We start from the raw sequence: 27,888 nt of genomic DNA on the forward strand, positions 1-27,888 counted from the left end.
TCCAGCAAACATGCTCACTAAGTTTAAATTGAAACAACAAAAGGTTTAGATTCCAAATAATTAAGAGCTAAGGCTACGCCCAAAGCACCATATACATAATATCTTTTTAAGTAGCTATATTACAAGGTGTGAAAAACTTGGAACGAGAAATTTATGCTTTTGGACCTAGTAGATCATCCCCTTCGGGTAAAGGTTATTTTGCAAGGATGTAAGACTTAGAATTTTTATTGTTTTTTAGGGACACATGGATCAACGAATTTCTTAATTGCATGTCAACATAAGTAAAAATTCTACATTGCAGAACACTCTCCCTCTTCATTTTTGAGTTGTGAACACAAGTGAGTGTGAGAGAAGAGGCAAGAGGCTCGGCCACCTGTTGTAATATCAACATTTTTTAATGAATAAAAATAGCACCGCTACAAACAATGAACGTCCACCATTCATCCATCGTCTCTCTCGGCCTCTTCTTTTCTTATTCTCTCTTCCTCTTCTTTATTGAATATTGCATTTAACTGACGCTCAAGCTGAAATCAGTCAAAGAAATTAGAAATACATAGACATAACATCATATAATACAGAAGACTCCACTTGCTGGTTGTAAAAGATGCACCTGCACATTTTTCCACTTCACAGCTTGAACTTCTTCAACCAATACAGCGATTCTGCAAGAAAAAAATGGGGTCATTCGAACTTGACCACGATTTTCAAAGGGGTTATAATAGATCTGGCAAAACACAGTCGTCATCCAAGTAGGACATATCCATCTGGACCATGGCTCCTGGTCGATTAATAATCTGGTTATGTTATATTAATAATGGTTTGCTGTCCTCCAAGATAAGACAAATTTTTAAAGATTCATTCTCTAGCTAGAACTCAAGAGACATAGGGAAAAGTTGTTGAAGGACAGTAGTACAGCCACACAAGTTCATCCACAAATAACAATCACAACTTTCTTTAGCCCCATCACTCCTAATGCTACAAGTCAATCAAGGAATACACAAATGGGCTCCCGACCAAGGACATAACAAAGGGGTTACAATAGATCAGGCAATAGCAATTTGTCGTGCACGTAGCCCCGGCCCCATGGACCATGACCTCTGCACCCTTGTCATCGACAGATAAAAGCCATTATTTCCCTCCATCGCAGATGCTTCCCTCGCTTCAGATACCTCTGATATATCTAACTTGAGAATCTCACATGTGCCGAAAACCAGATTCCCTCTTCTCTTTTTATCTTATTTACTTTTATATTTACTGAGTAATATATATTTTACTTTTGTTGTTCCTAGAGATCCTTCGAAGACAAAAGTTATAATATACCTAACTTGAGAATCTCACATGTGCCGAAAACCAGATTCCCTCGTCTCTTTTTATCTTATTTACTTTTATATTTACTAAGTAATATATATTTTAGTTTGATTTGCTGTTCTCAAAGATGAGACAACACTTATGATGTAATCTCTTGTTTGGTCTTTTAGGCCATTTTGGCCTCTTAAAAGACATTAATATATCTTTCTTTCTTTCTAATAAAATATAATCATTATTGAACCCTACAGAAGGAGGGTAATGGACAACAAACTCCATCTCTCCAAGTGGACATAGTCAAAACTCCAACCAACCATCGTATGTGGACATAAATGAGAACCCATTGAGAGGTGCACATTACACCCCACTCTTAGGCCATTATATCAAGAAGATGACGGTCAAATAAATGTTCTGTATGATGAGATATTACACAGCCCATTAATTACTTTCCTTCAAACAAACATGACAAAGCAACATGCCTCAAACAGGTTTGATAAAAAGATACGGCAACTAGCTAATTTTGGAAGAATTTATCTATACTCGATAAGATAGCTCAGATTTGATGTCCAAAAAATTCCCCAATGTTTTGGAATTAGGTAAAGTTACCTGCATTGCAACTCAGCAACTTGTGATAGAAGGTCCCTCTCTCGCTCTATTGATATCTCCACCTGTGTTTCCAGACCATATGATTAGCATTTCCTTTATACCTTATTGTTATTTAGCAATAAGAATATAACTGACCGTGGAATCCATATTCCTCGATGAACTCTTCGATGAAAAACTACTAGACTTCTGAACTGCATTCGAATAATATCCCAATGAAAAGAGAAGCTCAATCAGGCAAGTTCAAATTATTAAATACTGTTATTTGATGAAGTAAATAATATAATTGAAACTATTTAAAGCTTTAATTAAACCTGAAAAAAAAACATTTGAATTCAGTTCAGTAACTAAAGGACATAACTAGGATAGAGAGAAAAATTGCAGTGATCCACAACTCACATGTAGGTTGTTCTGAAGCGTTTAAGCTATTCATCAAGTTTACAATCAACTCCTGAGACAAAAGATAAAAAAACATCACTAATAATTCAATACAAAATAAGCTAAAACTGCAAAAAACAACTGTCAGATTTATATATCAACGAAGTTTCATTTATCATACTGATATAGAAAGTTACATGTTGAATCTACATACATACAGCATAAATATATATATATACATGCTGAAATAGTCTATGAGACTGAACAAGAGAATGCATCTTTAAAAAGTTGTCTTATCTTGGAGGACAACAAATCATTCTAAATAAAAGATTCATTTGTTTATCTTCATATAGCATAAATATGTATATCAACAAAGCTTCATTAATCATAATGATATAGAAAGTTACTCACCTGTTGAATAACCGTTTGACTGAAAAGAGTTTGTAGCTGTGGAACAACTGATACTGCATTCACCCCACTTGGCATTGTGGGAGTTTGAGATGAAAGAGGGGGTCCCTAAGCAAATCCAGCCATCGCAGTATCATACCACAAATCACAAAAACTATAAGAATTCAAGGCTAATCAGATTTAAAATTTATCTAAGCGAAGAACATAATCAATATACCACATTTTTCCGTTCCAGAAGCCAATCACTAACACTAGCTGACTTATGCAATAGAGATGTCGAAGTCTACAATATCCAGATGATGTGGCAAATCTCAATTTTAGAAACAAATATATAAAAATAATTCCACGTATTTATTGAGCTTTTAACCTACTTGAATACTCGCATTTTTCCGAGAACTAGTTTCATGCTGCAGAATTTTCAGATTGATCATTTAATTGTCCAGTTTATAAGCAAGACTACCAATATAACAAAAGATATATCAAAATTAAAGTGCTTGCCTCTTGTATATCTTCATCCTGAGAAGTGACAGAAAACCGACCCTTCTTTTGGAAAACAGCCTGACCTTTTAACTTCTCCTCTGAGAGTTCCTTTTGAGGTTTATGATCTAAAAATTATCTTTATATTTAGATGCTTTACTTTGGTTTCAACCCCCCTTATCTTTCATATCTATTCATACTCATAAGATGGGTTGAGCAGTCTTGATCTTATTCATACTCATTCAGAAAAAACCACATACCAGAAGATGTTGAAGGCCCATTAGAGGACTTTGGTGGTTTTGATGGTTGTGAAATGCCGGTATCTTCATCCACATATTTTCCAGTGGGTTGAATTCCTCTGTTGATAAAAAACCAGGCAGTATCATTACCATAATAGATTAACCTAAAAAAAAAGGTGAAAATCATTTTTTCTTAAGGCAAAGCCATGCTTAAACAATGTCATCTCATGGTTCAAGACACAAACTTTTCTACCTGATTGTGATGGAATGCAAAAATGTTCAAAAGATTAGGTAGATGAAGATGGCAAATGGCATCCTTGAGCCCCAGGAACCATTTTTCAGCTGCCTTTAACTACATTTTTCATATGGGAATGGGTGCAACAGTGTAATGCTGATGCATAATTGAAGTAATATCTGATATAGTTTTATTGGTTAAGTATATTTTCTTATATTATGATCTCATGATACAAGTGAAGTAACAAAATATGGGCAACAAAACATACTCAGTGGTAGTGACAAGCAGTCGCTACGAGCTAAAGGCGAGCCATCTATAGGTGCTAGTGACAAACTACCCTTCGGTGCTAGTGATGACCCCTCCTTAAAGCCTTTCTTAGGTTCCAGCAAAAAGTCACTCTTAAAAGCTAGTGAGGATCCACCCTTAAAAGTAGAGCAAGTCATCCTTAGTAGCAATGAACCTTAGATGCTAGCAATGAGTCACCCTTAGGACCTAGGGGCAAACCATCCCTTGAATCTGAGGGCGAGCCGTCCTTCGCTTCACAAATGAGCACTTTTACCAAATTTGCAAAAACAACTCGTTTTGGCCCTTGTAGAATAGGAACTTATGATCTAATTAACTGAGCAAGCATGCTAGTAGATGTCTTTATTTACATTTTTGTTCCCCTTTCCCCATGAACTTCTATTTTACTTTTATGCCTGTTTGACTCAACAAGAAAACATTGATATCACTGTTGATGTGTCAAATGTGACAAGACACCGCTATCAAACAATTTGAAATCTCTCAAGTTAAAGGTACTCAAGGTTGGCATTTATGTTATCAAAACAATTGGCTGAACATGAAGATAACTATTGTTATTATGCTGAAATGCAAGAATTGTTCCAATCACAGGGAATAAATATAAATGCACTACCCCCTTCCAATGTAGCTTGGATTGAACATGCCTCAACATAACCAAAATAGAAAAGAATACAGTGATCCGAGCTGATGTGAAAGACCATTGTTCAGGACCACACAATATCTTGATAGGAAGCTGGTCCACAATAAGGCCCTCCTCCTTTCACACATCACAGGATACATTTATCATCAGGCCTGGTGATAGAACATGCAATGATTTTTCTTGCCAGGCTACTTTGTTCTCATCAATCCAAAGTGGTACATTTGAAGCTGCCAGGCATGTGGCTAAGCCCTCTGATGGCTGTCTAAATTGCTAGTATCCTATAGCGTGAGGTAAGTGCAGCCATGCAGAATATTCACAAAATGTTGTCCATTTTTACCTCAGCTCAACTGTTCTCTTGAAATAATAAAGGGAAACATTAAGAGCTCTTGAGATTTCTTGAACTTAAAGTTGATTACACTTTTATCAGCGTTTAACTCATCTCTATGACACTATAAAGGAGAAATTTTCAGGGTCGAATACAGTAATAAAAGCAGAACAGGAATGGGATAGCAAGTTGAAAAGAAGAGAATCATTTATTACGGAAACAAAGAGACAAGAAAATGAGTCAGGATTTGTGTGATATAAGTGAAATGCAGAGGAATTTTCTGACATGCATAATTCTAAGGCTTTGGCCGCATAGAGCTATAATACTTGTGTGCTTAATGCTTTTTTCTGAATGCAAATAGGCTGGGCTTTCTTATTTTCCATGTTAAAATGCACAAATTGTCAAATTAATATGAGCAGAAAATTTGCTTCAGTTGACAAAAGGCAAATTAGTTTTAAGTTCTGATCTAGCTCTTGGGCCTCAAATATTATTGAGATCTAAAAATCAATCAATGAGCATCATTGTGGCACAGGTGTGATAGCAGAACTGTAGTACAGATCTTATCCATATGCATTAAAGAATTCCTTGATTGAGGAACAATAAAGGTTAGAGTGAAATTTTTATGTGAAAGACAAGAGATTGAAACAAAAACTTAGTTCACTAACAAGGTGAGAATATCATTAATGATGCCTCCCACATCCCCAAAATCTGCTACTGAAATGATTATTGAGTTCATAGAAAGAAAGATATGGTAACATCTCTAAAGGACCTAATGACCTATGAGACCTCATAAGATTATAACAGTCTATGATAATTTCGATGAGAGTAGCAAAAGAAAATGACGTTCTACTCCAGTGTCAATGGTTCTTTTCTCCATGATTAGAATATCTGATCACAATTCAGAGGCCAATACATTTTTGTCCATTTCCAAGATATTAAAAATTTCCCAACCTTCCAGAAACCAATGAAATAAGAAAGAGCTCAATACATGTTGAATTTAGCATCCCTATTATGTTCTATATATGAAAATAACCATTTGCATGACATCACAAGGAGCCTAAATATCTAATGATGAGTACATGCACCATATAGTCTTGACTATACAAGTGGAATTTTCAGAATATCTTTAGTAACAGGCAATCTCTAGAACATTAAGGCTATATTTCACCTACTAAATGGAAAAAGGATGACCACGCTGAATGCATGAATGCCATTCATATTGAAATAATTATCATATTTTATTTTATATCAGAATCATACCTATCTTCCTGTGCATCATCATTGAATTCCATAATTGAAATCTGGTTGCTCTTTTGATTAGCATACTCTTGTTCAGAAATCTTTTCCTCAACATTATCAGGTTCTATTATTTGATCTGTATCTGCCACAATATCATATTCTCTTCCAGTTTTTTGATCATCCTTCCTCAAAATGTCTTTTTCCTCATCATAATGTTTCTGTTTAATATCCCTAGTTCCGTTACACGAATCAAGAATATCTTGTTCGGGGTCATCATCAAAAACATCAAAACGACCGCTGCATATTCAGGAGGAAATCAAACCACCCTAAGTCAGTAAATAATGCAATCTCCCTTACATTAATTTTTAATTCACACTGACAAATACATGGGAATGATGTCGTACTTACAAGTGTTTGGGCTCCTTCTTTCCTAAGGGAGGATGTCCAAGTCTACTACAATACAACATAGATCAAAAACAAAATATAAGCAGCGGGAAATGTAGGAGAAATGCAATTCAAATATAAAGAATGCAGACAAAACCTTTCTAAGAGCAGGCCCTCAGTTTAAACTTGCAGGGTATAAAATCAGAACAGTCTCATGTATGAAAAGTAAAAGGTAAAAAGATAGTACCAAAAGAATGGAAGCATTTCTACAAAACAAAAAATATGAAAGAAATCTGCATGCCAAAGTACTGATGTGCAATTTTACAGGGTGGTTAAGAAATATCGAGAGAATACACAAGAGAAGTCCATTGTTGGAGGGTGGCAGCTCCAGACCCGCACTCCCTTTCATCTTTATTATCTCTCTTCTACATTCTCTCTACCTAGATTCTTCTCTCTCTAGAATCTGGAACGCTTTAAATGCCGTCTCTCTCTTCCATTTTTTCCAAGATATTCCTAGTTTATTGTACCTGTTTAGTAGTACAAGAGTCACTTAACTACCAAACAACCATTTCACCCATGTTCCCCAATTTTGTATAAATAGGCTATACCAGTCTCTTTTGGATGAACTTTATTTTTGCTGCTACTTGCAAACAGGCTCTACTCTTTGGCTGTGTTCTACTCTTTGCATCTATCTTTGCTACTGCTGTCTAACAGCCTTCTCACAGCTTGGCTATGTGTCTAAATTTTCTAACAACTGTTCCGCTGCTGCTATTAACAGCTTTTATCACATCCATGGCATTCAAATGTCTCCATTTGTAATGATCGATATCAGAAGGGATTATCTGATGGGGAAGGGAGGGAGGTTACCACCATATCCCTTTTGGAAGCATTAAGCAAGTATACATTTTGGGTAAGCTGATGGGAAAGGAAGGGAGATTATCATCATATCTTTTTTGAAAGTACATGTTTTATCGTTCTCCCATTTCACAACTGCAAAATATGTGTTCTTGTATGCCCACATATATGAGCAGCAAGAAAAACTTTCTCTAAGCATACACAAACAGAGCACACAGACTGCACAGAAGAAAGAAAATTCACAGTGAACCATGCTAAGGCCAAGATTATGGTTTTTGACACAAGTGAGCAATGGGTGAATAGCGGGGATCACCCCTTTCTATTTAAAGGAAAACTGTAAAGTGCACAAATATATACATGTACTTGGGAATTACATTAACAGGACCCAGTTTCTCTTTGAAAGCAACATCCACAACCAGATTCTCTAGAGGCTATGCAACTTTGTGGATACATGAGAGACAGTATACTTATGTACAGTTCCAAGTCCAAGCAACAAACTATGTTTTTCAATACAATCATGCTTGTCACCCATCCTCTGGTGTAGAGCAGAGATATAGTGAGCGAAACATAATAACTACCTGAGACAGCAAGAGTCAGTAGCCCTAAAAGTCACAAATGCACTTTCTACAACAGTGACTTGTGTACATTGAATTTTGAAATTACCTAGGCATCAATATCCACAATTATCTCTTCCTTCATCTGTACAGCTAGAGAGCAAGGTGGTGTGCCTAAATGAAAGATTGGTTCTAAGGACATGGCATAGATACATGAGAACATTTTCACTACATATTTAACTCGTTCAGACAATTAATAGGCATACTTGTATAGGCTCAGAACCTTACTTGAGATCATTGGAAGGTTTGGGTGGCAAAGTACCAGGCCGAATCCTGGTTACATGCTCGCTTTCCTGAGAATCACAAGCAAAAAAAAACATTACAATGTAATCCAGAGAGGGGCAGAATTTCCTAGAATTCAGCCTTGCTATGACAAGAAAAGAAAAAAGGCATTAAATTGACTTACATCAGTTGCATTTTCTGCCTTCACAGCTCCTGCTGGTTGGCAGCTATTGCTCTCTGACACTGTTCGTTGTGACGATGTAAGTGGTGGGGATGAGGCACGATTTATCTCAGTAATATCACTGTCTTTTTTAACATCATCTTTGACGGGAGGTTCAGCTTCATTCTAGTTGTAATAAATCAATTTTCAATACCATTCCCAGTTCTACTTTTAGCTAATCTTAAAAATCCAAATGTCTTACCAATGCCGCCTGGGCTTTTAAGTCCTCTAAATCAAAATTCCAAGAGCTCACCCCACGCTTGTATTCATTCTAATGTCAAAACAGGAAAATACAGACAAACTAGTTAGATCATATTGACGCTTCCCACCAGTAGCAAATGATACCAGATTTTTTCCATTGCCTTCCCACATGTTAAGGACAAGTGTCGCTTTCATTTTTATTTTTTTCCTTTCTGCAGCACTGTTTTGGCTGTTTAATTATTATTTATACCATCGCATCCTCATTACATTCCCTGGGCTCAAAACCCAAATTCTCCGGTATTCCCCAAGAGGCTATCTCCAAAGAAGATATTTCTCGCTGGCATGGTTGTCCACATAGATCTAGCTCTTGTTTCACTTTTATATGTATTAGCGGCCATAAGCAGTCTCCTAAAAGGTATTTCATAGGATTTATACTCTCCTTATGATCAGTTTTGCTGATCATGATGTAGTTTACCTTCATGATTCCAATGATGAACGTAACTTTCAATCCTTTGTCACCAAGATGGAAATCTTTACTTCATCACACGTATAAACTAGCACAATCCTAGGGGAAATACATCATGAATCGGATTCCCGTACTTCACAAACAAAATTTTACATGCTTCCTACAGAAACTGCACTAAATTGTTCATATGCACATAAGGTAATATTCGTCTTTTACCTCAGAAAGAAGACATTTGGGCTCTCTATGGAAATGACAACCAAAATTTGCCTCCATGTCACACTCTTATCAAATGTCTGGTACAATAAATCAAAATTCAATTGTAATTAAACTAGGTCACTGCCCTATGTAACTAGGTTGTACATCTAACCATGGCTAGAGCTTACAAGTACTATAGGAATATAATGTAGAACATAAAGCAATCTGGGAGTGGATCAGCCCTCTCATAGGAAATTGTTATATGACATCAACGTCATCCATAGAGAGCCACCACCAGGATCATGCTCAATCTCAGGAAATGATACTCTATATCTTCAACCTCTCCTCCTCTCCTATGTGATGTTCCATGTAGCGGGCCCATTGAATATGCAACTCCTCTCAATTTTTCGTAATCACAGTTGTATGAGCCCATGGGGATTGTGCCCCCATTTTCATGTTCTTGTATTCCACAATCGCGTTGACCCTAGAGGGGCTTTATTCCAGCTTAGAAGCCTCTTTCTATGACCATATGTCATAGAGCAATTCTTTTGTTTATATCATGGTTAAATTATAAATCAACCTGCACTCAAGATTTATCCACGTGTATAGTTCATTTTGATAACAACGTTCTTGCCCTGGGAAACAAATTTAGAATTGATGTAACATATGTACCTGAGATCTCGCTTCTTGTTCCCCATAAGGCATCTTCTTTTCAGCAAGCCTTGCCTCGTCTCTCATCTGTCCCACAGAAAAAATCAATCCATGCTACATTTTTGCAGACACGTGAACATTCTCAACAAGGGAGGCTTAGGTTTCATAATGTCAAAACATTCTAAACATTCAAGTGAAAAACAACAAGACAATTTAATTATTAAGATTTTACTGTGCAACTGATAGATCTTTTTGCTGTCAGGAACTAATGCTTCATTGTCTGAATATGTTATATAAGAGCTCAACAAGAGAATGTAAGTTTTAATACAACAGACAAACAGTTAAGTCATCATATCCACAGAAGTGGCTCTACCGCAAGTGAAAAAAGAGTGCCTCGAAGCAGTTACGAAGGCATAGCAAAAATTGATATAATTACTTGTTGTTCCTTGAAAGGTATTGGCAATTTAGTGGCTAATGCTAGCATAATGACTTAACTAGGCAAGTATAAATTTATAAAAACTACCTCCATGTGAAAGCAGACCATCAAAAAAGACATATAAACAGTATCCCATGGGGTATACAAGCTTCCTGGTAGAAAGTAAAAGTTGAAAAAAAAAGACCTTAACGTCCCGAACACGCTGCCAAAGTGGTGGAAGAGGATCCAGAATTGTCCGGGCAATGTAATCAGCAGACTTAACATGCTTGAAAAAAGAATGTTTTAACAGCTTTTCTGCACTTGGACGTTTGGATGGATCTTTTACCAGACACATTGCTACCATCTCTTTAAAAGACTGCAAGCAGCACATTCTTTATCATACCTTGCATACAGCAGACAACAAATAACATAAAAAGACAAGAGTTTCCATACCTTTGAAAATCTCTTGTCCCTCTCATAATCAAGTCCAGGTGGTGCATTTTGCAGGGTCATTAGAAGTACCTATAACAATGAATAACCATGTATAATATATATATAATCAAACCAATTCTAAGATGAGAAAATATCAAGGGATAGCAAGAACCTTCATAGGAGGATATTTGGAGAAGGGTGCATGTCCATGTGCAAGTTCCAATGCTGTGATTCCAAATGACCATATATCTGCCCTGTAAAATAATGTGACCACTAAAGTTCTTAAGTGGAAATGTTGATCCTGAATACTAACAAAGGTAATGGATGTGTTCGAATAAGATTCACGTACTTAAAGTCATATCCATGAACTTGCTCCATGACCTCAGGTGCCATCCTAGGATGCCAAAAAAGAATATATATTAGTTGATAGTAAAAGTTCTAACGTTCAACTGTAAGCAAAAAGTTCAGTGCCACAATACTTCGGATCTGCTGCAACTGATATAGATATTTGCATATATATAGATAGAAAAGAATAAAAGAAAGAAAGATATATTAACATCTTTTAAGAAAGAGAAAGATATATGTATATAATATGTATTTATATATATAGATGATGTATGTAAAATTTAGATAGAAAGAAATATATATACAAATATATCTGAATACATAAACATTTATAATTATATAAGATTTAGACAGATAGAAGGAAATAATATTGACTTCTTTTAAGAGGCCAAAATGGCTATGAGACCAAACGAGAAATTACATCTTCCAATTTTTGTTTCATTTTTAGAACAAACTCAAAGAAGCATAAATAAATATAAGGTGTCATATAGTCTCGTTAACTAAGCACTTAATATTCTGAACATAGATAAACTGAAACATCTCCAACATACATCCATCCAAGATGGAGAGGTCTTTGAACCACAGGAAAGAATTTTGGTGCTGGGTGCCTCTATCTGTCAATGACAAGAGTGAAGGAGCTGTGTCCAGATTGCCAGGGCCTCTTGCCGGATCTATTGTCATAGATTTTGAGTGTCCGTCTTTTAAATGTTCAGGTCGAGATCCCACTTGTGTAGCCCTTCCATTGATTTGTAGTGTGAGGAACGATGGCTAAAGAAGGTTGTGATTGCTCTTTGTGGATGAGTCATTGTAGTTGTATTGTTGTCCAACATCATCTCTCTGTCTCTTCACTTCTAGCAAAAACAGACCTAAGCACTGTTGATCTTTGTATTCCAATACCTTGCTTAGTGGGCACCAAAGTTTTGTTTGAAGAGGCAACGGTATCTCCTTTTTCCATAAAATATAGCAAAATGGAAAACATACTATTCCTCTTATTCCAACCCCCGATGACACAATCAGCAAATTCATTCTTCCATAGATTTGCATATACATCTGCCTAACTCAATTTCTAACTAATGTGAAACTGAGAAAAATATGCATGTCTATCATCGCCTTACAATTTCCAGAAAGTATGCCAGCCTAGCTACATTATCAGTAACGAAGAATAGATATTGGAGCAACACACAACAAGGGCCCATGCATGTGATAGAAACAAGTTACAATAGAGGATTGATGTGTGAGGTATCTAGAAAGGTCAAAGACATCATGAATAAATGAAAAGGTGCTTAACCATTGTTCACCAATTCACCGATTCCACCCATACCCACTGAAACTTAAGAACATGGAATTTCATCAACATCCAAAAATATGAAAATTTACTGATGCAAAAGGTGAAGCTAGAAAAGTACCAGCAAGGAGTTCCCACGAAGGTGATCCTGGAGCGCTGCCTATCACCAGTATCAAACATACATGCTGATACACCAAAATCTCCCAGCTTGATTGTACCATTTCCATCAACTAAAATATTTCCCGCCTGCAATCCAGTCAATGAAGTTAAAGACAGGATCATTATCAGTAATACCATATGAATTGTTCCACATATCCAATGCTGTAAAAGTAAAAAAATGCAACAAGAAAAGCTAAAGCTTGAAAGGTCCGAAAACATACCTATAACCATTGCAAATGCTGTAAAGGTAGAAAATACAACAAAAATAGCTTCAACTTAGAAGTTCAGAAACATACCTTCACATCTCTATGAATGTGACCCTGGTTATGAAGATACTCCAAAGCCTTCAATGTCTCTTTTAAGAATGAGGCAATAATAGGCTCTTCGAAGCCATCAGGATATGCAGCTTTCATGATGTGTAAGCATGACCCGCCTGCCATGAAGGGCATAACAACCCATAGAAATTGCTCTACCACAAACGAGCAAAACGCCTTGACAACATTAGGATGGTTTATCAAGCTCATAGTTTGCGCTTCTCTTCGAATATCATCCTAAATGAAAATTCCAAAAGTCAGATTTCTAGTTTTAGTACAGTTTATTTGTAATTTATATTAAGAGACATTCTATAAGAATCATGATTCACATGGATATAACTTTTGGTCTCATGTCATTTTTGCCCTTTGAAGACATTTGTATAACATTTCACTTTTGTCCACAGCCAGTCCCTCCCCCATTTGTCTCCATTCTGGATCGACCTATGCTAGAGTTCTTTCGAAGAAAAAAGTTATAATATATATAACTTGAGAATCTCACACGTGCCTGAAACCAGATTCTTTAGTCTCTTCTTAGCTTATTTACTTTTACATTTACTACATTATTTTATTTTATTTGGATTTGCTGTTCTCGAAGACAAGACAACACTTAAGATGTAATCTCTTGTTTGCTCTTATAGACAACACTATAAATGTGGATAAAACAAAAATAAAGGTAGTGTGAACCATCCAACCTCACCAATACCCTATGCTTACATATAAAGGAGAAAATGTACAATTTGTACAAAGCTTTAAGTATCTTGGTATCAATGTACCTGCCACGAATAAATGGAGTGTATGCTTTGAGTCTAGACTTCACGTTGGTTGGATTATATGTTGGAAAATAAATGCAACCAAAGTGATACTCATGGATGGGAAGTGAAACTAATGTTATTTAATGCCATGGTAACACAAGTTTTGCTTTATGGAGTAGAAGTGTGGAGAGGCACTATCTCTCTTAATGCATGGAATGAGATTGAGAAGATTCAAAAGATGTTTTTAAGGAGACAATAAGGAGTAAAATCCACCACCTCCTATCAAGTTATGTTCTTGGAAACAAGCGTTTGACCTATAGAGATATTAGCGCTACAGAGAGTATATAAATACATTAAAAAAGTCAAGAATATGTCAAATCATAGATTACCACATCTTTCTTGGAATGTTGGATGTAAAGTACAAAGCAATCACAAGAGCAAAATTCTCTCATCTGGTTGGGTAGTTGACATCAAAAAATTGTTCAAATATGGGATGTGGAAGATCTCCTCGAGCTTTCGAGTGATGCTATGAAATATGTGGTTATTGAGAAAAGATTAACGGACCCACTATAGAAGAAGTGGAAAGATGCTAAAAGAACAAAATTAGAATATTACATTGCAAACATCAATCTTGAATGTGGGTTTTATATAAGGCAAGAAGGACTATTGATGGTATTCAACCTTGCCTCATTACTAACATGAGTATTAACTCTCATAGAGCCCTAACATTCCTTCTCACCTGATCACACAACCTAGGTAATGTAGTTGCATTATGGAATCAAAATCAGCCAAATATAAAGACATGTAAGGTATGCAAGGAAGGGCTAGTAGAGGATTGTTGAGAGACAAGCTCAACATGGGCCGAATCGGCTGAAGAAGCCGAAAGCCGAATCGATTAAAGACCGATCGACTAGGCCCGAATCGGCTGAAGAAGCCGAGAGCCGAATCGAATAGAGTTCGATTCGGGTGAGCCGAGTCGGAGGGATTCCGGTAGGCCGTTGGAGGCCTATATTCCTATTTTAGTAAATAGGAATATTATTGGCAAAATTAGTGTTGGGCTTAGTTATGAGCATTAAAGTACTAATGGTACTTGTGTCAGCCCACTTGTCAAAGCTTGTATAAAAAGTGCTCACTGTACACGGTGTATGTACAGAGTGTTCATTATTTGAAATTGAAGTACTGTTGTCTACTCTCTTTGTCTCTCTCTCACTCTCCGTGTTTACCTAACTATTGAGTTCCGAACAACCGATTGTGTGCTCGGTGTCTATCGCACACACTTCTGCACAGGAATACTTTCTCACAGTATCAGAGCACGAGGGTTGAAAATCCTTTGCAGCCGACAGAAAAGCAAGCGAACAAGATAGAGACAAGGTTTCTGGATTTCGGAAAGAAAAAAGACAGGAACATGGACAGAGGAATGGAAAGCTCGCTTCCGACCAAAAAGCTCAATAGGAGCAACTACGCATCTTGGTCGTCCAAGATTCACCAATACCTGCTCGGGCACGGTTACTGGATTTATGTCGAAGGAGCTAATGATGCAGCACCTGAATTGACACATAGAGATTTCCCGGCCTGGGAACATGCGGCGAGCAGAGTTTTGTACTACTTCGCATCTTGTGTGAGCGACTAGCTTTTGAGCTACATTTGGGATGCCAGGATGTCGAAGGATGCTTGGGGAAATCTGAAGAAGATTTTCACTGCAAGCACTATAGCCAGAAAGCTTCAACTCATACAAGAGTTGAGCAATGTCTAACAGAGAGAGATGTCGGTGGCTGATTACACCTCCAAGAAGAAGGAGATTTGCGACTCCCTCGCCTCCATCAACATGAATGTCAACGAGGGTTGGCATTTTCGCTGCAAGCACTACAGCCAGAAAGCTTCAACTCATACAAGAGTTGAGCAATGTCTTACAGAGAGAGATGTCGGTGGCTGATTACACCTCCAAGACCAAGGAGATCTGCGACTCCCTCGCCTTCGTCAACATGAACGTCAACGAGGGTTGGCATCGGAGGGTGCAAGTTTGCCTCAGAGGGTTGGCGTCGAAGTTCAAAGCATTCCAAACGGCGGTCTGCACGAGGGAGAATATTTCTTCGTTTTTCGAGCTACAATCGATGTTGCTCATAGAAGAAAACCACTCAGGTGCGTCAACGAGTACGCACACCAACAGCAAAATGTTGTACACGAAGGAGGATAGACCCCGTGGACGTGGTGGATGAGGCGGGTCGGCGCGTAATGGAAGCAGCCGACAAGAGCAGAACTCGAGGAATAATCGAAATGCCGACAACAATTCCGGACCCTCCACGAGTAGGGGGAGTCAAGGCGGCGCCGGAGGTCTGCAAGGAAAGGCCACGACAAACTATTGGTATTGTGGCCGAAAGGCCACAAGGAGAGCGAGTGCTAGAAGAAGCACTCTAATTCGGACAAAGCCGGATCGAGCCGAGGAGACACGGATAGGCGTCAAAGATCACACTATGCCGAAGGCTCAGGGCAAGCCAAAAAGGGCCCAACCTTTGTAATGAAGCACAAAGCCAAATCAATGGTGGTGAACACCTCAAGGTCGAACGAGGTGTGGTATGTGGATTCGGGCACATTAAACCACATGACAAATCACAAGGAGTGGTTCTCTACTCTAGACAAGCCAAGGCAACCGGAGGTCGTCGAAACTAGCAATGACACCCCTCACCCCATCGAACACATCGGAGATGTCCCTCTAAGCCATGTCAGCCAAAAGGGAATCATGAGAAATGTCTTGCATGTGCCAACAATCACTAAGAACTTGGTGTCGATAGGACAAATTGTCGACCAAGGCATGCAAGTTCGATTTACTCACCTTGGGTACTTCATCGAAGAAGGCAAGATCATTGCGCAAGGGCGCCGAGAAGGGACGATGTTCATCCTCGAAATGAACAACGTCGGCACCGCTATGTTCGCCAAGGGGCAAAAAGTCGAATCGGACATCAACTTGTGGCACAAGCGGTTCGGCCACGTCAACTTCCCGTGGCTTCGAGAAATGCGGACAAAGAACATCATTTTCGGCTTGCCAAAATTTAGTGGTTGAAAGAGCCAAGTCTGCAAAGCCTGCCAGTTAGGGAAGCATCACCGACTTCCGTTCCCAAATGAAAGAAATCGGAGCCGAAACAAGCTCGATTTAATCCATTTCTATAGGGACCAGCGTAGAATGTGAGTATCGGTGGAAGTCGTTACTTTGTAACCTTCATCGATGACTACACTCAACACACTTGGACGTGCTTGATCGAGAAGAAAAGCAAAGTCTTCCCCTGCTTCTTGAAGGTGAAAAGCCTTGCCGAATGGGAGACAGGAGGAAAGATCAAGTGCCTAAGGTCTGATGGCGGGAAAGAGTACTTTTCCGACCAGTTTTCTAGCTATCTGCAAAAGGAGGGAATTCGACACAAAACGGTATGGCCGAAAGGAAGAATCGGACGATCGAAGAAGCGGCCAAGGCCATGCTCAAGGAGAAGCATATGCCGAAGTTTTATTGGGCCGAAGTGGTACAACAACCGTATACCTACAAAATCGGACTTTTGCAAATGGAGGAGTGTCGCCACATGTGTACTTCGGGAAGAAGCCGAATTTGGCACACTTGAGGGTATTCGGTAGCATCACATATGTGCATGTGCCAAATGAGAAACGACGGAAGTTAGACCCGAAGGCCGAGAAGTGTATCTTGGTCAGCTACTCCGATGAGGAGAAGGGTTAAAAATGTTATAATCCCCGAACAAATGAGGTCCGAATAAGCCGGGATGAACGAATGAGGTCCGAATAAGCCGGGATGTCGTTTTCGGTGAGTCGGCTTCGTGGTGCTTGCCTTCTCCCCCAACCCCCATCCACTCCATTCCGAATTCTGAGGATGCAGTCAATGAGGCCAAGATGCCCTTGGAGGAAGAGGAAATTGGAACTATAGAGGAGAGTCCGATCTCATTTCGGCTAAGTGGGTCGAATGAGCGACTAAGTCGAACGGATCAGCCGGATGAAGAGCCGGCGAGTAGTGGAGACTCGGCCGTGCAGTCCCTGCGCCAAAAATCGAGGAGACAGCTTAAGCGCAAGAAGGGGAAGATGAAGATGCCAAAATACGGCAGTGAGGCTGATACATCAGATCGAAGCGAATTTGATGTGGCCAAGATCAAAGAGGGACCTCCGAAAACGGGGTTGAAATCGACTGACAAGGCCACGAAATTGGCGAGCCAAAAGTTGCGCCAATCCACCCGCCAGAAGAATCCCGTAATTTGGTACGGGTACAATGAGTATATGGTGCATCATTATGCGTATATGGCGAAGGTGGCAGAAGTGCGTGAGCCAGAGAGCTATGCCAAGGCGGCGAAGGATGCGAATTGGTATGCCGCTATGGAGGAAAAGATGCACACGCCAACGGAAAACGAGATTTGGGACCTGGTTGAAGCCGATCGAATGCAAGTGGGTGTACAAGGTCAAGTACAACGATCAACCGATATATGGCCCCATTGGTGGCCAAGGGCTACGCGCAAAAACACAGCATTGATTATGATGAGACCTTCGAGTCGGTCGTGAAGATGGCAATTGTCCGTGTATTGTTGGCGGTAGCAGCGGCAAAGGAGTGGCACTTACATCAGATGGACGTAAAGAACGCATTCTTGCAAGGTGATCTTGAGGAACAAGTGTACATGGTACAACCCCCCGGATTTCTATCCGAACGGAACAACTTGGCAATACCGCGACGCCGAGGGAGCTTACAAGGGCCTTGTAAGCTGACAAGCCAACCGTAAGGGTCGAGGTGCGCAGAACCAGTTGAGTCAAGAAGCGTCGGTCTGGAGGGGTCGTGGGATGCAGGACCGAACTGGACGAGGAGTGCAAGAGAGGCGTCGGACACCAGGAGGAGTGACAAACCAGCCAGAGCTGACACGGTGGGGACTCAAGTTGAGCTTGAGGGGGAGTGTTGAGAAACAAGCTCAACATGGGCCGAATCAGCTGAAGAAGCCGAGAGCCGAATCGAATAGAGTTCGATTCAGGTGAGCCGAGTCGGAGGGATTCCGGTAGGCCATTGGAGGCCTATATTCCTATTTTAGTAAATAGGAATATTATTGGCAGAATTAATGTTAGGCTTATTTATGAGCATTCAAGTACTAATGGTACTTGTGTCAGCCCACTTGTCAAGGCTTGTATAAAAAGTGCTCACTGAACACGGTGTATGTACAAAGTGTTCATTATTTGAAATTGAAGTATTGTTGTCTTCCCTCGCTTCGGAGACATTTCCATTCTGGATCGACCTATGCTAGAGATCTTTCGAAGACAAAAGCTATAATATACCTAACTTGAGAATCTCACATGTGCCAAAAACCAAATTCCCTCGTTTCTTCTCTTTTCATCTTATTTACTTTTATATTTACTATGTAATATTTATTTTATTTTGATTTGTTCTCAAACACGAGAAAACACTCAAGATGTAATCTCTTATTTGGTCTTATAGGCCATTTTGGCCTCTTAAAAGACATTAATATATCTTTCTTTCTTTCTCTCACTCTCTGTGTTTACCTAACTGTCGAGTTCCGAACAACCGACTGCGTGCTTAGTGTCTATCGCATACGCTTTTGTGCACGAATATTTTCTCAAGGATGAATATCACTTGCTTTTTACATGCTCTGCATATAGTGCAATTCGTGAAAGCTATAATCATATGTTAAGAGGGTTTGACAGCTTCAGTATGATACTAAAGAGAACATCTAGAAGATTGAGCTCATATGTGTATGCCTTATTCGAACACCGAAACTTGGTGCTTCAATGTATGAAATATCTCTTCTTAGGAAGGAGACACACATAAGATAACTTTTGTACTTAGGTCCTATGAGACAATAATACAGCCACACAAGCTCATCCACATAGGACAATCACAACTTTCTTTAGCCCCATCACTCTTACTAATGCTACGAGTCAATCAAGGGATACAGAAATGGGCTCCCAACTACGACATAACAAAGGGGTTACAATAGATCAGGCAATAGTAATTTGTCGCGCACATAAGATAACTTTTGTACTTAGGTCCTATGAGACAATAATACAGTCACACAAGCTCATCCACATAGGACAATCACAACTTTCTTTAGCCCCATCACTCCTACTAATGCTACGAGTCAATCAAGGGATACAAAAATGGGCTCCCAACTACAACATAACAAAGGGGTTACAATAGATCAGGCAATAGCAATTTGTCGCGCACGTAGGCCCCGGCCCCATGAACCACGAAGCCATTATCTCCCACCATCCCAGGTGCTTCTCTTGGTTCGGAGACCTCTCCATTCTGGATCGGCCTATGGTAGAGATCTTTCGAAGACAAAAGTTACAATATATCTAACTTGAGAATCTTACATGTGCCGAAAACCAGATTCCCTCGTCTGTTTTTATCTTATTTAATTTTATATTTACTGAGTAATACTTATTTTATTTTGATTTGTTGTTCTCAAAGACAAGACAACACTTAAGATGTAATCTCTTGTTTGTTCTTATTGGCCATTTTGGCCTCTTAAAAGACGTTAATATATCTTTCTTTCTATGGATGCTACAAAATATGTATCTATCTATCTATCTATAGGCCATTTTGGCTTCTTAAAAGACATAACATATCTTTCTTTCTTTCTGCTATGTTTTCTACCACATATTTCCCCTTGCTCCTATGTGGCTTTCTACCCTGCATGCATCCTTTTCTCCTTGGCATTTTTTGCCAAAGGTAACAATTTCTATGCTCTGCCCATGGCTGCCCTCTTGCTACCAACTGGTTTGCATATTCCAAGCTGAGAGAAAGAAGAAAGAAAGAAAGATATATTAATGTCTTTTAAGAGACCAAAATGGCCTATAAGACCAAACAAGAGATTACAACTTAAGTGTTGTCTCATCTTTGAGAACAACAAATAAATAAATAAGTAAATAATACTCCGTAAATATAAAAGTATATAAGATCAAAAGAGAGGTGGGAATCTAGCTTTCGGCACATGTGAGATTCTCAAGTTAGATATATTGTAGCTTTTGTCTTCGACAGATCTCTAGCATAGGTCGATCCAGAATGGAAATGTCTCCAAAGCGAGGGAAGCACATACGATGGCGGGAGATAATGGCTTTTATCTGTCGATGACAAGGGTGTAGAGGTCGTGATCCATGGGGCCAGGCCCTATGTGCACGGCAAATTGCTATTGCCTGATCAATTGTAACCCCTTTGTTATGTCCTGGTCGGGAGCCCATTTGTGTATCCGGTGATTGACTTGTAGCATTAGTAGGAGTGATGGGGCTAAAGAAAGTTGTGATTGTTCTTTGTGGATGAGCTTGTGTGGTTGTATTCTTCAACAACTGGGGAAAGGGATTGCCCATTGACAGCAATTCCTGCTCATGTTTGTAGTACCTTTCTCATAGTGTTAACCTCCCCTGTGCCAAAGCCTAGTGAGAAGTCTCCTTGATGGGAGAAAAAGCTTTTAGATCTTCTCATCTAGATGCAACAATTGAACCACGCACCACAAAAAGAGTTACAAACAAGGAAAAAAATGTACATTCAAGACAATTTTAACACTCAAACACAAAAAGTAAATAATTTGGACCAATATGTCAAGGTCAACATCAACACTCAAACACGGCGATTTGATGAAATACAAACAAAATACAAGGAATCAGGAATGTGCTCCAGGCAAACAATTTGTGCAAGATGATATTGCAAATTCAAAAAGAACAAAAATTCAAGCTGATAAAGAAATTCAAATTTTGGGTTGGAAGGACCAAGGATAAAATTCAAGATTCATGATGGAGGGACAAAGGATAACTGGGTTACTGGCAAGACCCAAGGGTCCTCGAGGAGAACAAGATGAACAATGATGCATATCTTCCCAACTAATAATATTCCAAACATGCCATCCCAATTATTGACATAGAATCCCCTAGTAAGGATCACAACGAAACACATAAAATTGCAATATGATAACCTGCAAGATAATATCAAATCAGTAGCAAAAATGATCTTTTAAAATAACAATGTGGATGCCAGACAAGCTCACACCAGTACAAATATGAATAGGAAGCGAGAGTTGGTGATCTATGTAGCAAAAACACAAGGAAAATGGGCAGTTTATTTTCATGACATTGAAGTCATTGAAGAATCCAAAAGCATAAAAGCTAGTTTATAATACATAGAAATGTACGTGATAATCTTTTTTGTATCGTCAATACTATCAGTTCTTTCTTTTCTATTTTCTATCTACATTGGAAAGTGCAGAAACATTGCTCTTGGTTGGTCCCACAGGCAGAGTCATGCCACCTCAGAGAATTACACACGAAAGGCATTCGAAAGATCAAAGAAACAATGAAACAATAACAGAAAAGGGAGAAGAACTGGGGTGCTCAAACAACAATAACCTCAACAGTGAGAACTGCCCACCCTTCCAAAACTCTAAATCTCTATAAACTAGTGAATAGAACAAGATATTGCAGCACAACCTATGGAAAAACTATACTCAAAAGACTTAGATTACATGAAGGGAGCCTCTTCTTACAAACACTTCATAAGGTTCTGAAAGGATTCATATAAAGACAAACATAGTGTTTCTTCAATTCCACATCCTGATAGCACAATTGGCAAATCCATTCTTCTATATATTTGAATGCATTATTTGCCTGTCTCGATCTCAAAATGATGTGAAGAGGTCTTAAGCTGCCCTATCACATTGTAAAGCATATCAGATAGATGTGCATCAACACAAGAGGGTCTTGTAGTGGGCAATTCTCATACCAAGAGGCATCATCGGACTCATCCACATTGTTTCATTGTCCAATTTAATGATATAGATTTGAATTACTCTATTCTTTTCCGCTTTGATCTGGTCCAATTATGAGAAATCCAAGCTCTATTGAAATGGGTGCACGGCATTTATACTTATACCATGTAATTTGTTAATATTCTTGCGTTTCAACAAGCTAAATATAATTATTTCCTTGTTCTGCTAGCTGTTTTGATGGCATAAGTGCCAACCTTGAGTAACTTCTCTTTAGGACCTCTCAAATCTGGTGGATATCAATCACTGATTAGAATAAGGGCATTTGGGAGAGCAGGTGGAAGAATACTTAAGTACTATAACTGGAATGTTTCATATGACAGAGAAGCCCTGGGGAGGGTGGACGGCTAGTGAGTGAGGAATCATATTCGCAACTACACTCCACCCAAGGATGAACGAATAAATAGAAAAACTTGGTGAATAAGAAATCAAACAACAAAGCTCAAAATACTTTTTTTTAACATCTCTTAAGGGGCCAAAAGTTCCTACAAGATAGAAAGAAAGAAAGAAATATATCTTAACGTCTTTTAAGAGGCCAAAATGGCCTATAAGACCAAATAAGAGATTGCATCTTAAGTGTTGTCTCGTCTTTGAGAACAAATCAAAATAAAATAAATATTACACAGTAAATATAAAAGTAAATAACATGAAAAGAAAAGAAATGAGGGAATCTGGTTTTTGGCACATGTGAGATCCTCAAGTTAGGTATATTGTAGCTTTTGTCTTCGAAAGATCTCTAGCATAGGTCGATCCAGTATGGAAATGTATCCGAAGCGAGGGAAGCACCTACGATGGCGGGAGATAATGGCTTTTATCTGTCGATGACAAGGGTGTCGAGGTCATGGTCCATAGGGCCGAGGCCTACGTGCACAGCAAATTGCCATTGCCCGATCAATTGTAACCCCTTTGTTATGTCCTGGTCTGAAGCCCATTTGTGTATCCCGGGGTTAACTTCTAGCATTAGGAGTGATGGGGCTAAACAAAGTTGTGATTGTTCTTTGTGGATGGGCTTGTGTGGCTGTACTCTTCAACAACTTTTCCCGATGTCTCTTGAGCTCTAGCAAGAAAAGTCCTAGGCATTGTTGGTCCTCATATTCCATTACCTTGCGTAGTGAGCCAAAGCCTTTTTTAAAGAGGCAATGGTATCACCCTCTAATTTCATAAAAGACACTACAATGACAAACATAGTGTTCTTCAGATTCCACTCCTTGATGACACAACTGGCAAATTCTCTCTTCTAGGGGTAGTCGTGTATATCTGCCTACCTCAATCTGTAACTGATGTGATGAAGTTCGCAGCTGCCCTATCACACTGATGTATGTCCATATAAGGTGGCTTGATGACAAATCCATCCTCCGATGTATGTAAGAAGTGTGTCTTATAGTGGACCATCTTTGTACCAAGTGGTATTTTGGGGCTGATCCATGTTATCTTGTTTTCCAAGTTAATAATATCAGTTCGGATCACTCTATTCTTTTCCACTTTGGTCATATTTAAATGGGGACAGTCCAAGCAAGCTATATTGGAACGGGGGTAGTACATTTATACTCATGCCATGTGACTCGAACCATTGCTGCATTTCAGCATACCAACAATGACTATCTCCATTTTCAGCCAGTTGTTTTGATGACATAAGTGCCAACCTTGGGTACCTTCGTATAGGGAGCTCCCAAAGACGTTCAATAAATGTCACTGATCGGAACAACGCCTCGGTTATTATAGGTGTTGCTCCCATCTCTGCCCGGATTATATCGTGGGGCGCCGATGCTTTGCTCCTTATCATGCAAGCAATCATTGACACTAAAGGTATCTCTAAATCTTTCCAATGATTTGCCTTGTTAAGACTCGGTCCCCATGTCTCTACTCCATAGAGAAGAGTTGGTGTGACAAGTGTATCAAATAACCATAGCTTAGTCCGTGGCTCTTGGAACTGCCAATGTGCACATTGTCTCTCGAGAGCACCAAGGGCTGCATATACACGAGAAACTCAAGCACAAGCGGCCTCCTGTAAGGAGAACCTAGGTCCTGTAAATATTACTCCTAGGTATGTGTAGGAGCATGTGTATTCCACCTTTTCCTCTCCCAAGAAGAATTCTGGTTCTGATCTTGTTACCCATGCTTGGGTGGTGTTAAACACCATCACTTTAGTTTTATTCATGTTGATTGACAAACCTTTGTCTGTACAAAATAGTTTTTAGGCATTTAGGTGTCTTTGTAGTCCCTCCGGAGAGTCAAAAATCAGCACAATATCATCAACATATAGTAATATTTGTATAGCTATACCTACTAGGTGTGCTCCGGAACCCCCAAATCTCTCTATGTACTGTGATACCTCATCTATATAGAGACCGAAGAGTGTGGGGGATAGTGGGCATCCTTGCTTCAGGCCAATTGTGCTAGCCACCGCCTCTGACAAGCCCTTAGAAGACCGCACTTTTCCTGACACGGATTCATAGAGTGCATAGATTCCCCATTGCATATCTATAGGAACACCAAGGGCTTCTAGCCGCTGCATAAGCTGAGCACGTGGCACAGTGTCAAAGGCTTTTCGGAAATCCACAAAGCAGCAATAAATCCTCTTATTGTGGGCTCTGCCCTCCTCAATAAGGGCCTAGAGGGTGAATATGTGATCCAAAGTTGTGAACCCCTTCCGAAAGCCTGCTTGTCCAATTGAATGGCAGCCATTTTGCTCCGCCCATATACTAAATTCTGATTCTAGAATCGAGCCATATAGTTTAGCCAAGTAATGGCCAATCATGATTGTCCTATAGTTGCTTGGCATCATGGGGTCTCCACTCTTGAGGATTGGCACAATGGTATGTTGAGTCCATCTAGTAAGAAAACCTTCACACATGGCTCTATTAAAGATGTGTGCTAGCAATGGGAGCAAGGTGTCACGGGCATAGATAAAGTGCTCACCCACCAATCCATCATGATCTTGGGCCTTCCCAAATTGTAGCCGATCAATGGCATTTCTTACATTTTGTGGTGTAAAGAAGGTTGATTCATGTGGGCGTGAGGCATTCGGGTGGGGAAGAGGAGGTTGCCCCGGGATATCATATAGAACCTTTGCATATTCCTGCCACACCTGAGGTGAGGTCAGTTGTGTGGTGGGTTGCCTCTCATTAAACATTTTCCATGTTGTTTTACTCTCTTGTCCTAGAAACAAGCAATACAAATGATCTTCAAATTTAGCCAAATACAATCTCTTCTTCTTCCTCACGAGGCGTTGGAAGGTTGCTCTCGCTTGGTTGTGTGTATAAATGCCCCAAGTTACATCACGCTGCAAGCATCTCCTTGTATCACGACATTACTCATCATACCAACTATTTTGTATTACTCTACCAAGTTTGGGGGGATTGGCCGTTGTGTGAGGGAAGGCATTTGTGGCTGCTTTATGCAATGATTTGGATAAACCTGGGTAAGTTCTTCAAGGGGTGCGAAAGGATCCAAATCTAGCATGCCATTGTATACACCACAACTATACACATCAATTGTCTCGCAAGTGAATAGATACTTAGCCAGCCCACTCTCCTTAGCATATAAAAACTGAAATGGTGTCCATCTTGGAGAATACCAAAACAAAATAAATATAAGCAAGTTCGTAAACATTCCTAGGTTATGCCAGTTATCCATGAGAGAAGACACGACAACACCACTGAAAAGGCAATAGGTTGCCATGAAGCCCATAAGTCAGGAACAATAATTGCAGAGAACGATCCACGGACCCCTTAGACACATAAACATGCAACTGAACCCAATCCCTTGCCTATTAAGCCATTCATGTGACAAACTATTCATTGCCGGATCAGATCCATTAATGCTAGCCCCTGTGATTTCGTGAGCTCTAAATGCAAGGCTCTATACTCAGTGAGTTTTCCTCCAAGAAAGTGTAGTTAAAAGAATCGGGATTGCCACAGATCAAACACTGGATTGCTTTTATATATGCCCATTTCGAGCACTACTCTTCTACTACTTTGAAAGTTTATGCCTAAAATCTTTAAATTTATAGTTTGTAAGTCTCTTTACTTGGCCATCACAATATCTTAGGAAAATTTGGTAAGATGATTAAGAATCAAAGTACTCCAGCCCAATATTTTGCCAGCAAAGATATTTAGTCCATGGGCACTAATACCTATCCAGTTTGGGAATCATTGTAAATTACTATCCATCTCAAAGAAAGAAAAGGCATTAACTCCATTAATCTCCAACAGCCATCCCTCCTCCACAAATGCACATTACAATCATATTTATATTATATTATCTCCAAGTTTTAGTTATATCACTCATAACCTGATGCTATTTTCGTCTTCATGGTCAAAATAGTCAACACATTTAATAACTTCATTTTCAAATTCTGCATGCGAACGATAAAGTGTTGTCTAGTGTTGTCTAGTGTTTTGGTTACATGACTCTCAACCAATTTCATTCCAAAACATCATCTCATTGTCATGTTTTGAAGCATTTTTCACAATTTAGATTTCAACTCTAACACCTTCAAATACAGAGGATAAAAATGCATGTCTACATTTGGCTATATCACTCACAAACCCAGTTTCATCATCTTCTTTTTCATCTCTGTCTTCGTTTCCCTTTGCATTTCATTTTCTAGATATTTATTGCAGCTCATATGCTTTATCAACAATTTACAAGACTTACCAGACTGCTGTTGCATCTCTCAAGATCGAGGGCTTTGATTGCGACAAACTCATTGAGAGGGATGCATTTAGCTCTATAGACGATGGCACTAACACCTTTGCCGATTTCTTCTAAAAGCTTGTATTCAGATGCAGCCAATGGATACATCTTCTTCTCAGCCCGGGGATCCGAGGAGAACGAGGCCTTCCTCTCCATTACTGAATTCAGCTCATTAGGTTCCAGAAAGTCAGTAATGCTTTTGAACACTTTCTATGAAACTATGACCAACCGAGTACATTTTGGGTTGTAAACCCTAATCTCTGCCATGATTGTTATATATTGTGGTTTTCAAGGTATCTTGTAAACCCTAATCTCTAGCGTGATTTAACAATTTGTAGCTTTCAAGGATCTTGAGCAAAACCCGAATCTGGGTTGTGCTTTGAAGATCTGTCACTTTTCAAATGTTTTTGTAAACCTAATCTCTGCCATGCTCTTGATAATTTGTGGTTTTCACAGGTCTTTTGTAAACCCTAATCTCTGCACGCTTGAGATGAATATGTAGCTTTGATCATTAGTAACTTTCACAGGCATTTGCGTAGGCCTTATTCTTTACCACGGCTTCGAGCATATGTAGGTTGGGAGAGGGATTGTAAACATGTGGAATGGTAGAGCAGAAGCAAACCCATGGAAAGCAGAGATGTCTGCCTAATTCGTCTAACTGAGAAAGAAGGGTTCAACTACTCTGAGTTAAAGAAGGAGATCGCCATAGCCATAGGAAGAGGAGAGAGAGAGA

The 27,888-nt window shown here is 39.3% G+C and overlaps 1 protein-coding gene across 2 annotated transcripts; it reads right to left on the minus strand.

Moving 5' to 3' along the window:
- LOC147852396 (uncharacterized) lies at positions 1–27,888 on the minus strand. 2 transcript variants are annotated; one of them, XM_087333789.1, is made up of 23 exons: positions 27,117–27,888; positions 12,890–13,144; positions 12,556–12,680; positions 11,154–11,198; positions 10,977–11,058; positions 10,826–10,894; positions 10,578–10,748; positions 9,979–10,044; positions 8,647–8,715; positions 8,409–8,570; positions 8,231–8,295; positions 6,558–6,599; positions 6,171–6,446; positions 3,432–3,529; positions 3,193–3,299; positions 3,066–3,101; positions 2,912–2,977; positions 2,698–2,802; positions 2,308–2,359; positions 2,047–2,102; positions 1,912–1,973; positions 611–662; positions 1–524 (listed from the first exon to the last, which is right to left on the minus strand). In XM_087333789.1, the coding sequence occupies exons 1-23, from the start codon at positions 27,309–27,311 to the stop codon at positions 441–443; spliced, it is 2,340 nt and encodes a 779-aa protein (XP_087189915.1). In that variant the 5' UTR covers positions 27,312–27,888; the 3' UTR covers positions 1–440. The 2 variants fall into 2 exon arrangements, with proteins under 2 accessions (XP_087189915.1, XP_087189914.1); XM_087333788.1 differs by having other exon boundaries at positions 6,558–6,602.

This window comes from Azolla caroliniana, unplaced genomic scaffold (assembly GCF_043228905.1).
Source record: "Azolla caroliniana isolate FFs.n. ecotype wild unplaced genomic scaffold, voAzoCaro1.0.p SCAF_18, whole genome shotgun sequence".
NCBI lineage: Eukaryota > Viridiplantae > Streptophyta > Polypodiopsida > Salviniales > Salviniaceae > Azolla > Azolla caroliniana.